The sequence below is a fragment of the Gobius niger genome, assembly GCF_951799975.1.
Source record: "Gobius niger genome assembly, chromosome: 5".
NCBI lineage: Eukaryota > Metazoa > Chordata > Actinopteri > Gobiiformes > Gobiidae > Gobius > Gobius niger.
In genome coordinates this window covers 21140234-21155150 of record NC_136856.1, presented here as the reverse complement: position 1 = coordinate 21155150, position 14917 = coordinate 21140234, and the positions used below count along the sequence as shown (strand labels likewise).

Here is a 14917-nt window from a genome sequence, read left to right as displayed (position 1 = left end):
TTGCTGATGTGATCCTTGAGAGAGACATTGATGGAGTCGACTTTGATTCCCAATGTCTGTGTGAATACTCCACTGTACTGTATAATAAAATTAAAGCTCTTCTTGCATTGCATAAAAGAAGCTCGTCTCCGACTTGTCTGCACACGCGTGGTATTATCTTTCTGCACATTCATTTGTAATGTTTCTTTGTACGCTAAAGGTACGGTTATTTGGAGTTGTGGAATCAGAATAGGTTTCACAAACTTAAGATTTTTTTTCTCGGAACAATTGCAACATGAAACAACATGAAGATTCAAATCAGTAAAAATATGAACAACAGGGTGTGTTCACAGATGTGCAGTTGCAGATATGAGTGAGGACATTTCACATAGAGCAGGGGTGTCCAAACTTTTTTCATGGGGGCATGACATATTGAAGCGTACACGGGGTGAAGGGCCATAGATCGGTGGTTAGTGCCATGAAACCTTTGACAAGCAGAGGTTTAAAATGTGCCCCACACCATAATTTATGCTTAAAACCTTCGTGCCAGCTCTTTGTAAAAGGTTCATACTGTCTTCTTAGCCTATTATAGTTTTGTTCTTTTAGTAAGACAGAAGGTTTAGTTTACCTGCTTTAGTTTTGATCACTTCCTGTGATCATCCTCCATGCCAGCTCTGTCTCACAATAAAATGTGAGACAGAGCACATTTTATTGGTTAGTTAGGTTAGAAACAACTAGGTTAGTTGTCTCTAACCTAACAACTAACCTAGTTGTTAGGTTAGAATTGTGTCGAATTTGATACATTTCAAATAAAGACGCCATCTCTGATATTTACTGATTCAGAAAAAAGGCCAAGGGCCGCATTTGGCCCCCGGGCCGCACTTTGGACACCCCTGACATAGAGCAATAGAGCAGTGCAAATGGCTGGAACAGGTTATTACATCTGTGAGTTTGATGTAAGTGGCGCTACTTGTATTTGCAAAAGATGGACGGCTGTGTACAGGGGCGGACTGGCCATGTGTCCATTCTGGAAGAGCACAGAAGGGCCACTGGCTCTAGGGCCACCGGTCCCGCCTTAACCGAGCTTTACCCAAATCTAAAAGCTAAAAAGAAAAGCATCAAAATAGCGACAAAAAAAGAGGATGAAAAGAAAACAAAAAATGTGACAGAAAAGCACCAAAAAAAGTGACAAAAAAATGTGATGAAAAGTCAAGAAAAACACGACAACAAAGCAACGAAAAAAGCAACAAAAAGGCCACAAAAAATATTATCATTATTATTATTATTATTATTATTATTTTTTATTGTTCTTTTTTGTATTGTATCTATTTATTTTATTATTATAATCATTATTATTATTAATAATTTTTCATCTGTCTGTTTGTTGGTTGTAGAGTTGTTTTTCGTTTCAAAGTTATCTGAGATATTTATATGTACATTTGATATATATATATATATATATTTTTTTTTTGGGGTGGCTATGGTAAACATAAGTTTACTCAAGATCCTTGTCCTTGACTATTTGCCCCAGTATGACAATGGAGTGTACATCGATGTGTGTTTTCTGTACTTAATTTCAAAAATAATAAATACATTTTGAAATAAAAACAAAAAGGCCACAAAAGCATGACAAATACACAACAAAAAAATTATAGAAAAAATGTGACAAAAACACAACAAAAAGCCACAAAAAAGTAATGAAGAAACAACAAAAATATGACAAAAAATGCGGCGACTTGACACAAAGCTACTATGACTTTTGTAGGTCTCAGCTTGTTGCTCTCCAGTCTAGAAGCTTTTAGATTTGGGTAAAGCCAAACTGGAGGAAAATGCGCTGTTAAGGCGGGTGGTAAGTGTCACATTTACACTCATTTGGGCCAGGCTGGTCAGAGTCCAGGGCTGTTTTTCAGTCCCAGTCCGCCCCTGGCTGTGTAGAAAGTAGTGGGATCAGGCTTAAGCTTCAGAACTGTTCGAATTGGCCACCAGAGGGCAGTGTAGAACAACAAAAGGAAGGTCAGGAGCACAGTGTGATTAAAAAACTGTTATCTGACTAACGGGAGAGCAGTCGATATTGTCCTTTTATAATGTCTTCTGTGCAATATCTTAATGTAGACTCTCCGTGCAGCGCGGAGAGCAGTATCCTGGTCATTTCAATGGGCCATCTGGAGCGGAAAATGTGTCAAGTGCACCGGGTGCGGGCTGCGCAGACAAGAGACAAGCCCTTTACTCATTTGTGTGATTGGCAGCTGCGATGATTGGCCCGTGCGGATCAGACGCTCTGGGGCCCGCCCACGTGGTCCCGAGGCAGCCAATGAGCTGCGCCCGAACGCAACAATGGGAGGGTGTCCGCCGCCTTTCCCCGCCCACAAACCGGCTGTCCCGTATAAAAGCCGGCCGTGCCTCTCTGTTAGTTGGGGAAAATTGCGGTTTTCCTTCCTGGCGGGTGGTGTGCGGAGTCTGCAATTGACGGGATTTGTGAGAGAATAAACCAGGAAAAGGGTATCAACTTGCTTCGTCGTGGTTCAGGTGAGTCTTCGCTCGTGCGTTTTGAGAACATGAAAGGGCGGTCAGTCTGTTTATTGCTGTCGATGTCATTTTTTATTTATTTTTTACAGCTAGTTTGGATTAGTCGTTTGTTATCCAGCTCCAAATATCGCTAAATGTCTGAAATGTCGGGTAAAACCTGTGGAAGCTGCCCCTGCATCACCGCTTAGTGTTGCGTGGATAATGGAGGCTTGCTCATTGCCCGTGTGTGCATGCGCGATGTGATTACGAAACCACTCGGTGCAAATTCAACACGACGGTTTATATTTATACTTATTTGTACCGTTCATTCCTTGTCGTCAGATCAGCCACCAAAGCAGCTCTGCCTTAACTTCACCTGCCAGCCAAGCCCGACCCAAAGCCTTCAAGATGATGCAAATCAACAGCGACTCTGCCTGCAACAAGCACTCCCTCATCAACGTCATGCACCGCTTCATCGCGGCAGCCAATAACATGGACGAGACCATCATGGTGCCGAGCTTGCTGCGAGACGTGCCCCTGGAGGAGCAGCTGAAAAGCGAAGTGGAGGCAAACAACAACGAAACTCCCTGCCCCAATAAACAACGGGACATGTACGAACACTACCTGCTGCTCAAGTCCATAAAGAACGACATGGAGTGGGGTTTGCTGAAGAGGGAGATGAGCAGCGGCGCCAGCTTCCTGGAAATGGCAGTGAAGCAGGAGGAGCAGCAGCCCGTCACAGGAGAGCTGCCTCTGGAGGACAACGCGGACCTGGAGCATCAGTTTCACTTCCACCTCAGGGGACTGTTCGGAGTCTTGTCCAAGCTCACAGTGCAAGCGGACCACCTCACCAACCGGTACAAAAGGGAGATCGGAGGGGGAAATTTTATGAGATAAAATTAAAGCTTTGTGTGGACTGGTTTTAAATTGCACATTGGGATGTTCAGAGATGAGCGTTCTTCCCAACTGATAACGATGGATTAGGGCAACCACTCTTGACATTTAATCGAGTAGCACTCCAGCCCCCCCCCCCTGCAGCCCCAAGTCAACGCCTTTTAGAAACCGGTGACGCCTGCATGTTTTTGTCCATGAGGCAGTCTGTGCGCGGCAGAGGTTTACTGAGTTAGTCCAGATGAAGCACAGCTCGTTTCACTTCATATTTGACAAATTTCACCAAAACTAATTTGGTCAAGAATAAAAGGATTCTGATAATGGGAGAAAGCTGAATGCTGGTTATTCTGTCCTCCTTTTTTTTTTTTTTTTTTTGCTCTTTAAAGGCTGAGCTGATGGCTGAGTTATTTCCTCTTGGTGTTGCTGTAACATGGCGTGCCTTGACTCTTTTGTATGTCATCCTCATGCTTTGTTCAGTTTCCTCCTATGTGGCTCCAATGTCTGAATTATACGGTATTTTAACTTTGTTTTAACTGTTTTATATTTTAAACAAAATGCAGTAAAACTGAAATAAATAATTGGAAACTTTTAATTGTCTTGCTATTTTGTTTCAATTTGAAAGTCAAAACTAACCGTCAGCCACATGGTCTAACTAAGGGTGACTGATGTGGGACACCTGAGGTAATCTTGGTGTTGAGAGACTTAAGTGCTTTATTCAGGAAGGCTTTGCTAAAGAAGGCAATAAGACCTGCACTAAAGTCATGGAACATGTCTGACTAGATGCTATTTGCGATGCATGCAAATAGTTGTGCTGACATGCAAATCTTTGGCAATGTGTGTTTACTGGGTTAGTTCCAACTGCAGCATAATGTGTACAAACAGTTTTCAAAGGGCAAAAAGTGAGTTGTTACTAATCTCTATGCTGAATTAACTACATAACTAAAGGCTTTATGGAGTGCCACACAATTTGATATTTGCCCCAATGTAGAAAAGTATACTTTTCTTTTTCTGGTATCACGTACAGCAGGCTTCACAGGTTAATTTGCAGCCCCCTCCCTGGTGAGACTAAGGTGTGCCATTTTACATCCCAAGTCCACACATGAATTTCAGTGCTCTGTTAGAGTTTCAACCACCTCTGAAGTCAAATGTGTTCCTTTCACTGAGCGCAGGTCTGCACCTCTTTGCTCTGCAGTTACCGCTGACTCCAGCTCTGATCCTGACACCTTCATTTATATAGATCAGTACTGACTCATTACAGTGGGAGGAAGACGCCAAGTTATCAAATTTGATATTTTTAATAATAGTGCCATAATGCCTCTTCATTGGTTTTTGATCAAACACTTTGTTTGCTTATGTTGTGACACCAAAGGCTTCAGGTTAACACTTCTCACTACTTCATGTGTCCTTGTCATGGTGGCAGCTTCAGTGTTTGTAATGCATGTGTATATGTTGGGCCGGCGGCCTGCCAGATGCCAGAACACCCCTCCCTTAGCAACAGCTTCACCAGCAGCAGCCAATCCAGTTGCAGATTTTTACTCTCAAAGGCACAGCAGTGATTAAGAGATCACAGTGAAGGGCATCCAGGAAGTGAACGAGGGCAGACTCATTTGAACATTAAACAAAGTGGGACTCAGACTGGGTCAATTTTGCATGAAGATTCTGTCTTTAACAATGGATCAGACAAAGTGATGCTATTAAAATGGCAGTGCTGGTCAGCAATGGTGTGTTGTCCCACTTTGATAAAGTGGGTCAAATAGATAGGGGACAGCTGGTCAGTCAATGCACAAAGAAGCTAGACACTGTTCTATACAGTGAGGTGAAAATCCACTAAAGTAATCCCAATAGTGCTTCATTAATCCACAGTACAATACCAAAACAACAGTGTCAATTGTACAAGTACAAGTTCTATTCAAGCTTTACCAGTAACCAATAATTCCTTAATGTATCAGTCAAAGGCAAAGTTACATGTTTATATACCCTGTCGTGGAGATGCTGCATCTCAAGCGGTTTTTCATTAACAAACATTAAATGTATTTTCAACAACAAAAACACAATGGTGAATGTGAAGAATTTTTCTTTCCAATTTCCAAATATTTGAAGTCCTCCAGACACTGGAGCAATAGTGCCTGGTGTGAGAATATTATCGCTCAGAATAACTTTGAGAGTGTATTGCAACATTATCTGGATATCTTGATATTCGTTGTTGCAATGTGTTCACAAAATCATTCTGCACATACTGACTTTCAGGGTCAAACAAATGTACCTTTACTCCAAGTGAAGTCTATCACCCTTTTACTTCTTCACGAATTGGCTGGAGTCCCAATCAAAAGTTTACGACCAGTTGAAAGATGGCAAAAACTCATGGTTGAAACTTAACACAATTCCAAGTAGAACGTCAATAGGCAACCAGAACAAATGGGAGTGAGACAACAAACATTTTTTTATTGAAAATGTCAATGAAACTGGAGTAGGCTGTCCCAAGCACTGAGCCAGAGGATCCTCATCTCCTTGAAAGCCACAGAACTGTCCGTTTGGACTTTGCAAGAGAGCACCAAACATGGGACATTGAAAGGTGGAAGAAAGTTTTATTCTCAGATGAGAAAAAAAACATAAACTTGATAACTTTCCAACATTACTGGCATTACAAACCGATCCAGAGATGTTTTCTAGGTTCCACAGTGGAGGGGGCTTTTTCCATAAGTGGAACCATGGAGGTTCAGGTGGTGCAGGGGCGTCAAACGGCCACTGGCTGTGCAAATATCCTAGAGACCTTCCCTCGTGACTGAGGGCCCTCGTCTGTGTGGGAGCCACTGTGTCTTTCAACAGGATACATGTCATACAATGCCCGCAGGACAAAAGACTTCTTCCTGGAGAATGACACCACTCTTTTGGACTATCCTGCATGTTCCCCTGATCTAAATCCAAATGAGAACCTTTGGGGATGGATGGCAAGGGAAGTTTACAAAATGCGTTACAATGGACAACAGTCCCACACAGTAGATGTCCTGAGGCCTTCACCACTTGGAGAGATGTTCCCACTCCAAAACATTTGCATCAACCATGCCAAAACATGCCAAAACATGCCATGGCTATTTCACTTTAATTGTTGTTTTCAATAAAAGGTGTATTTAATAAAAAATGCCTCACTCCCCTTTCTTTCATTGCATATGCAAGTTCTACTTGTAACCAACCATGCAAGATGTGAGTTTTTGCCATCTTTGAACTGGACTTCAGCTTTTGATCTGGACTGTATTCCTGTCAGTGAACAGAAGAGATCCTTTGGGTGCAGCCGTGTGTGTGGTTGGCAGGACTTTGCCACACCTGCTCTGGCTGCATGTGGCTGTGTGCGTGATCACAGGTTTGGCAAAGGAAAGGCTGAGCAAACTGCATGGGGCAATGCCCTCTTACCACTGCAGGCAGTTGCTAAATGGCTATAAATGATCTTTAAACAGGTCTTTGTAATGACTTTATAGGCCAGGTCAAGCTGAACTCGTGAAGGTGCTGACGTCTGAGGATCTCAATCATTGGCCAAAAAGGCTCATTTGATATCGCCATTTCTAAAGCACCACGCCTTCAGCATGTTTATTCTTTTCCCTGGATCATAGCTGGGCACCTTCCTATGGGAACACCTCAGTTATCCCTCATAAAACACAGCACACATGCACTGTTTACTCTCATATTGCTTCAGTAAAGTCAAGATAACTATGGAGCTATGCACCAGAGCAAACAGAGGAACACACAGAGAGTAAAGGGTTTTATACATTGATATACTACATATTCCTAGTCTGTGTACACTCTGAGCTCTGATCATACTGAGGTTGCTAGGCTAACAGGTCTCATGAGGAAGTCGTTGCAATCTGCACAGACTGACAATATAGTGCCTTGTGCTGCAGCTGTAATGAGAACCTGCCTGCTTCTCATACCATCAGCGTTTCAGTGTCTCCACAACAGCCCAACAGCAACATATTTGTCCAAAGCACCGCTCAGGAGCCTCTCTGGTCACACTTGTAAAACTAGCACCCAGCCACGTGTTACATAAGAAAATGTGGGATGTTTCAAAATGTGGTCTTGCAATATATTCTGTGTTCTCATGCATTTACCTGATAAAAACATACTAATGTTGCTGCCATTTGCACTGGGGATTATGTGATTATATGACTGAGTTAATTGTTGCACATATCGATATAAATTGCCACATATGGTAATTTGGACTGAAAAATTACTTCCACTCCAGTCAGTGCCGCTTGGTAAGTGCATCTTCTCTCCCAGCACTCTATCTCATCAGCTCTTTGTCTCTCGTCAGCATGGAAATGGCAGGGAACACCATGTCCATCCTCAGAGGTTTTACCAATGAACCAACAAACATGGGGCTACCAGTACTCTCTCTCTCCCTCTCTGATTTTATAGGATATTTGTGAAATATGTGTCTTGTCAAATATTTGTGAGAAAGAGTGAACACTATTTATACTAACTACTTTAGATCACTAACAGAAGATATATTTTTTCCAAAGTTGAGAGTTTTCTCACGGCGCTAGATACCAGGAAAAAGTCTCCAAATCACCAGTACTCTTAAGTGCCTCCTCAGTGCACAATATGGGCTCTATAGGAGGAATGCATGCTCCCCCCATGAGGTTATGTAAGAGGCTGGTGGGCGTGTGGATCGGCCGGAGCAGCCTCGCAGCCTGACACGGAGCTTTTCAACAATCCCCTGAGCGTGTCTCACTGCTCCTCTCTTTTTTTCTGCAGATTACAATATTCAGGTCAGTCCTCGCTGGCGCAGCATACAGTATGAGTGGGCATCTGTTAATGAGGTCAGTATGGCAGAAGGGGCCACAAACAAGGGACAGTCAAGCAGCATTTGTAGCCATATGTCAGCGGTCTGCGAACTGTGCTCTTGTCAAATGTTGGGGTGAAAATCTGCTGCCTATATTTTTATACACTGCGTTCCAAATTATTATGCAAATTCTTCAGTTGTGCATAAACCGTCTATCCGGCCTCCCCTAAACTGTTAATTTAATGCTGATGAACAGAAACGGCTGCAACGGGCTCAGAAATACATGAATTTCAAACAGTCTTGTTCACCTGGATGGTCAATTCAACGGAGTAGTGGATGGTTGGTGAATGGCCACAATGTCCCAACAAGGCTGTGACGTCAGCAAGGAGGGGGCGGAGTCATGTTTTGGGCCAGAATCATGGTGAGAGAGCTGGTCGGCCCCTTTAGGCCCTTTTAGGCTCCCTGAAGGTGTGAAAATTACCTATGAAAAATATGTGGATTTTCTGACTGACCACTGTCTTCTATGCTACAAAAAGAAGAGCCGTGCTTTCCCGAACAAAATCATCTTCATGCATGACAAAGCACCATGTCCTGCTGCAAAGAATACCTCTGCATCACTGGCTGCTATGGGCATAAAAGGAGAGAAACTCATGATGTGGACCCCCTCCTTTCCTGACCTCAACCCTGTTGAGAACATTTGGAGCCTCAACAAAAAAAACATCTATGAGGGTGGGAGGCAGTTTTCATCCAAACAGCAGCTCTGGGAGGCTATTCTGACATCCTGCAAAGAAATCCAAGCAGACACTCTACAAAAACTCACAAGTTTAATGGATTTAAGAATTTTGAAGCTGCTATCACACAAGGGCTCCTTTGGTAAAATATAACTTGACCTGTTAATATTTTTTTGATTGAAATAGCTTTTGATTTCAGTAAATATGACCTCCTAATGCTACAAATTCAACAAATGACCATTTTCAGTTAATTACAAGCTTTAAAATGTATTGAAACGATAAGTTGCATAATAATTTGGAACAGTGGATTTTGAGGTTTTTACTATATTTATTTTTGAAAAAAATACTGTTTTCACTGGGAGATTTTTTTCAACCACATTTAAATGATCCTCGACGAGTTAAAGACTTCTCATTTGAGTTGACAATTTAGAAAATCTTAGAAAAATGTCATTTGCATAATAATTTGGAGCACAGTGTATGTTCCTCAGTCTAGGTGACCGTAGATCATCCTCAGCAACTATGGGCTAAAAGAAGGGCTTCTACTTGGACAGCAGTCAAGAAATACAGTTTTCTTTGGTTAGTATGGCCACTCTGCCACTACCTTCATTCTCAGTGACAGGTGGTGCGTTATGGAACATTTTATGAAAAAACAAACAACCTGATATTTGTAATTTTACCTTTATATATAGGTGGTTATGGCGCCTCTGCAACGCTCCAGGAACAGTTGTTTTGAAGGTGTTCTGGTGAGATGGTCCCTCAGCAATGAAAACCTACCAGAAACTGTAAAAACAATTCATCCTGGAGCATTGTGATGGAAAGTATCTGCGCCATGCTAACCACTCATGCCACCGCTGGTAGGTGAAATACACACAAATAAAACTTCTTTTTATACCTCATAAAAAGTTGCATAATGCACCTTTAAATACCACAAAATCAACTGACATCCTGCCAATTCTTATGTAAGAAACTGGAAGCTTCAATGTACATGCTTTTGCAATCACACTCTGTACTCTGTGTCTGCATTCGAACTACACCCATCTGCACTTTACACTGCAAACAGTGATCTTGAAATAAGTGCATTTGTCTTTGATTTGATTTACTTATTTAAAGAAATCTGTCCATGGTGCAAGTTTGCTATGCTCAAATAAAACACATCATAAAAAACATCTACAACAATCTCATTTCAAATTAACTTTGAAAAAGCTGCTGCCCTGAACTGCTGCTGACTACTGTGACCAGAGTATTTTCTTTTTTATGCTGGAGTGACAAATAAGTTCTAAATCTGCACAACAACATCACATGCTTTGTATCTATGAAACATTGACCTGCACAAAAGTTGCAACTCTAAAGAGGAACCTTGCACTTGGTGGAGCAGAGAGACATTTTCCTGGCACCTCCTTTACTTTAATCTGTGATCATTATCAGGAGGCTTTGATACTAGAGTCAGGCACACAGTGATGGGGCAGCGGCGGCTTCGGCGAGGGTCAACGAGTGTGTCCATCTCTGGCACACTGTGTCTAATCTGCATGAGGAGGGCAGGACAATGGCACTGCTGTCCGCTGATGTTTAACTACAGAACAGATCGCATTGTCTACGGAGACACTGGACACCTACAGAGAGAGAGAGCGCCCGGGTCAGATTTCACACAGTTTACAGCTCAACTCAAGTGAAGACTTTTCATTTCTTCATGGCTTTTACTGGCTTTCTGATGCTGAGAAGATCAGCATCAGACAAAACATGAGCAGGAACATGTTGACTTCATATGGACCACACATGATCTTTTATTAGTTGTTTTTGCTAATGAATATGATGTACCTTTTAAGCTTTCATAATAATTAGCACTATTTTCAAGAAGACTCAAGGGCAAGGTATAAGAGGAAGAGGAAGGAACACTGATTTAACGTTAACAGTATGAAAGATTTTCTGTAAATAATTAACAAACATTGCCTATCTGTGACCCCGGATATGAGGAAAACTTGTTCAAATCAAATATTGGTTTTACTGATAACTACTGTAATTTTGATATGTTCCTGAGAACATTTTATGTGATGTAGGCCTAAAGGTTTTTATGTAAACATGTTTTGGTTCTCGAGACAAATATACCAGTGGAAAGCAGGAGCCCCACATATGGGTTGCCAAATTGTATGGCTAAAAGCAGCCAGGAGAGGAATATGCAGGGACTCTCCCCTCCTTCCACCATCCCAGCCCCCAATCAAGTCCAATAGGCCTTCTTGTACACAACTCTGAAGCTCAGGAAGCTCAGTGAAAACCTGATTTCAGTTTTAGTTGTTATACCTTTTGTAAACTACTAAGAGCACATCCTACACATGTGGGATATGTGACGAAGGGAATGGGTCTTTGTGACTCTTACAATGGCCCAATTTGTGATTGATCCTGGTCACAGCTCGGGATGTTCCTGGACTGTTTCTATCAATTTGGTTCAAATAATGAACACTGGAAAGAGTCGACTTCATAGAGTCATGCTCTATCTGTGAATATCTTCATAACTTTAATCCTATGCTTGCAGCCCATGATAACACTGTGTGGAGCCTACGTGCTTGCAGATCGCTCTTATCAGCTTTGATAAGGGCAGTTCATTTTAACATCAGCTGGCGGAATTATGATTTGTTTATGGTCTATAACCCAGAAAATTCAAGTCATTTTTGTTACTGTGTTCTACATGTAGGCTATTAGTAAAACGAACATTTTATTCAGTGTTATTATTGCACTAAAATTGATTTTGCAGATGAAAACAGACAAATTGGAAAATGAACATTTCAAGCTTCCAACTAATTATCTTTTATTTTGTCAAAAGCACGTGCAAAAGAGCTCCTGTGGTCGTTATCTACAGTAATGGACAATATTTCTGATTATGCAACTGGTGAGCGGGGTCATGTTTGTATTTCATGTAAACAACAGTGTTTTGAAGGCTGGAGTTGGAGCGAGGGCAGTCACTTGCAACATCAGACTGGTATTGCCCAGCAGTTACTGTAGCTCCCCCTGGGATATATTTAGATGTGGAAGGGGACTGTTGAGTCAGAGATAGCAGCGCATTAAACATGTTATGGTTCTAACATGGGCCACACTAGCACTTGAGCCAAACATATGTGGAGAAGAAAGACAATCTTAAACACTAGTGTTAGTTTGCATGAGTAAAGCCTCATGAGAGGTACAGGCCAACCTGCACTGTCTGGAGAGCTAAAGCTGACAACACTGACTTAAAAGCACAGAATGTCTTTCGGCACATTGCAAATTGTTCAGCTTTAATGGATCAGTTGTTTTGCTTGGCCTTGAGAGAAAGGGAAGTATCTAGGCTGCGCTTAAAATGCAAGTGAGCAGATCTCCCTCCTTTTTCAAACTTGAACGTTACATAATCTGATCCAACTGCCATTACGGAAGAAAACAGATGTCCTCTCTGAACTCTCACAGCAACAGACTAGAGGCTAATTTCAATGACTTAATAATACAAGAGCTATTCCCAAGACAGCATTGTCCAGGCTAAACCAGGACTCCTCTTCAACACGAATGTTGCTATGGAAAAGCCACTCCCTCTTTTCCATATTGTCCATAAAGGAACAATGGGGAACTCGTCCAGACGGCCGTGCAGTTCGCATGTTAGTCTGTCAGTAGGTCCTGTGAGGACTTGCCCTCAATTTAGCCCAATCCGAGGTGCAGGTCCGTACCAGGGGGCCAATGGGAGGCAAGCACCCACGGAGGCTCGTTGAAAGGGGAGGGTCTATAAAAACTGAATGCAACTTAGTGAATGGTGTAATAACTTTGATTTACTTGACATGCTGAAACTTTGCTCAGACTATTGTGAGAACAGAAGATCTGATACACGCTCACAAATGAACATGGACAGATTTCATTTAGAGATTATACTTTTGGAAGATAACTTTAACTTCCCTTTGAAGGCAATGAACTATAGTAAACCCAGTGCTCTGTAGGGACCCGCTGTGCACTGCCTGGTATGCAGCGTCTCACAACAACACGACTCATTAAAAACTATACAGAAAAGAAAAGGTCAGTTCAGAGGTGGAGTTAATTAGCAAATCTGCGTTCTAGCGGTTTCAATGGAATTTCAAGTTTCTCGGATGATGATTCCTAAACACTCACCAAGAATGCAATTCGTCATTCACAAAATCTTTGCAGGAACATGTCAGAACTATTAGGATCATGCCACCCCCTTGGTGATAAACTCAGTTACTCAACCTGTTTCAGCTGTTCTAACTGTCAACCACCATATAGGACAAAAGGAGGGAACAGGAACAGTCCACAGTGTCACCCATTACATTGCATATTATCAAGGGACAAAACAAACAAAAAAACAAACAAAAACAAACTCTACACCGATTTAAAGAATACGTACAAAAGATAAAATAAAAAATGAATTTCGTTGTCACATTGTTGCTGTGTTTAAACATAAAGTTGTGGTAAATTCAGTTAATTGTCTCCATACAGAAAAATAATAATATCAACGGCTCCTGAACTCTCCGTAACAAGTGTGCGTTATTCTTCAATCATTGCTCATATATTCAAGTAAATGTTCAGAAGGAAACAAACTATGCCTGCCCTAACAAAGTCGGTTTTGTGTATTGCACCCATTGGGATCAGTTAAGTTGCTGCCAGTGAAGAGTGAATGGTACAGCTGCTTCCCTCTGGTGGGAAGACACATAAAATGACATATAAACTGGCAACACTCTTCATAACCCTCTACTTATTCCCATGTAATTTATATGTTGACACCGATCATGTGCTTTGTTATTGTCGGAAAGGTTTTCAAAAAAAGCAGGACTGGCTGTTTAAAATTGATGTTTCGACTCTAATCCAAGAGACTTCCTCAGCGCAAACCTAAACGTTATATTTTCCTTTTCAAAATGCTTGCCCAATAGAAAAGAAAATTCAGCAGTAGTTAAGTGGAGATGTGATTGTACAGCGACATAATATAATAAAAATAATTAAGATGTCAGGAAACAATCAGAACCCACTGTATGACAAGTTAGTCTCGTTCAGTCTCGGCCCGAGCAGTAACGGCAAACAAAATGTTCACGTCTCAAATAACTCCATTGTCTTGAAGATTATGGTCACATTTCACATTGTTGTCCTCACCAGATTAACTTTCTAACCCGCTGCATAGTAAGGCCTGCTGCACACTGCTGGGAACAACGGAAAGGCACTTGTATGGGACAAGAATCCATGTTTCACAGAGGAACAAAAATGCTGAAAGGTTGTGTGTTTTACGTAATGTAACTAACTAATTTATGGCAATTCATGTGATTCATCTTCATTTTTTGGCGTTAAAACAAAAACTAGCACAAAGTTTATTGTCTTCTGTGACATTTTCAAGTACACAGACATTACTGTGGTCAGTGGACATTAAGATTTTAAAGTTGTGGGGCCAATCCTTAAGTTTTCAATATAATTTTTTTGTGTGCTCCTATTTTAAAAAGTTTTATGTGCAATAGCGGTCCTCTAAATGCTTCAAATATACACAACAAAAAAGCAAGGATTCACAACCATGCTTTATTCTTCTTGATTTCTTAAAAAAAACAAAAAAACAAATCAAATAAAACTTTGCACTGCTCAGGTTTTCAGTCTGCTTTTGTCTTGCTTTGCTCAACTAAACAATACTTTCAATAACATCTTTCTCTTCATCTTAAATATCTTTTGTTAGTTTGTGACTTCAAACAAAAACTTCATTGATTGTCAACACAAAATCTTTTTCAGCACCAGTACAATAAAACTGTACTTTCAGCCTTCGTGAAACACTGTTTGAAACAAGGGAGCAAAAGATAAAGGGATTTTAAATAGCAAGTTCGAAAATGAAGCACCAACCATACAAATCAAGTTCTCTGATATGTTTGTCAGGTACACACGAGGTCAAATATATTAATGACTATTAAAATAAACACAACAAACAACGCAAGGACACACCAAGCACTCACTCTCCTCAAAGCCTTAATAAGGGGGTGGGACTGTTGTGACTGCAGTAAGGACATGAGAGGCTCCATCACACGCACACGCGCACGCACACGCA

The 14917-nt window shown here is 41.4% G+C and overlaps 1 protein-coding gene across 2 annotated transcripts; it reads left to right on the top strand.

The window, feature by feature from the left end:
• The first annotated feature begins 2372 nt into the window (after positions 1–2372).
• Positions 2373–3967, top strand: mid1ip1l (MID1 interacting protein 1, like). 2 transcript variants are annotated; one of them, XM_079556410.1, is made up of 2 exons: positions 2373–2509; positions 2832–3967. In XM_079556410.1, exon 2 carries the CDS (start codon positions 2893–2895, stop codon positions 3379–3381), a length of 489 nt encoding a protein of 162 aa, XP_079412536.1. In that variant the 5' UTR covers positions 2373–2509; positions 2832–2892; the 3' UTR covers positions 3382–3967. The 2 variants fall into 2 exon arrangements, with proteins under 2 accessions (XP_079412536.1, XP_079412537.1); XM_079556411.1 differs by having other exon boundaries at positions 2381–2505; positions 2827–3967.
• Positions 3968–14917: the final 10950 nt, after the last annotated feature.

Excerpts from the sequence above, each read along its gene's own strand:
- mid1ip1l (XM_079556410.1), top strand. The coding sequence starts at position 2,893 with ATGATGCAAATCAACAGCGACTCTGCCTGCAACAAGCACTCCCTCATC.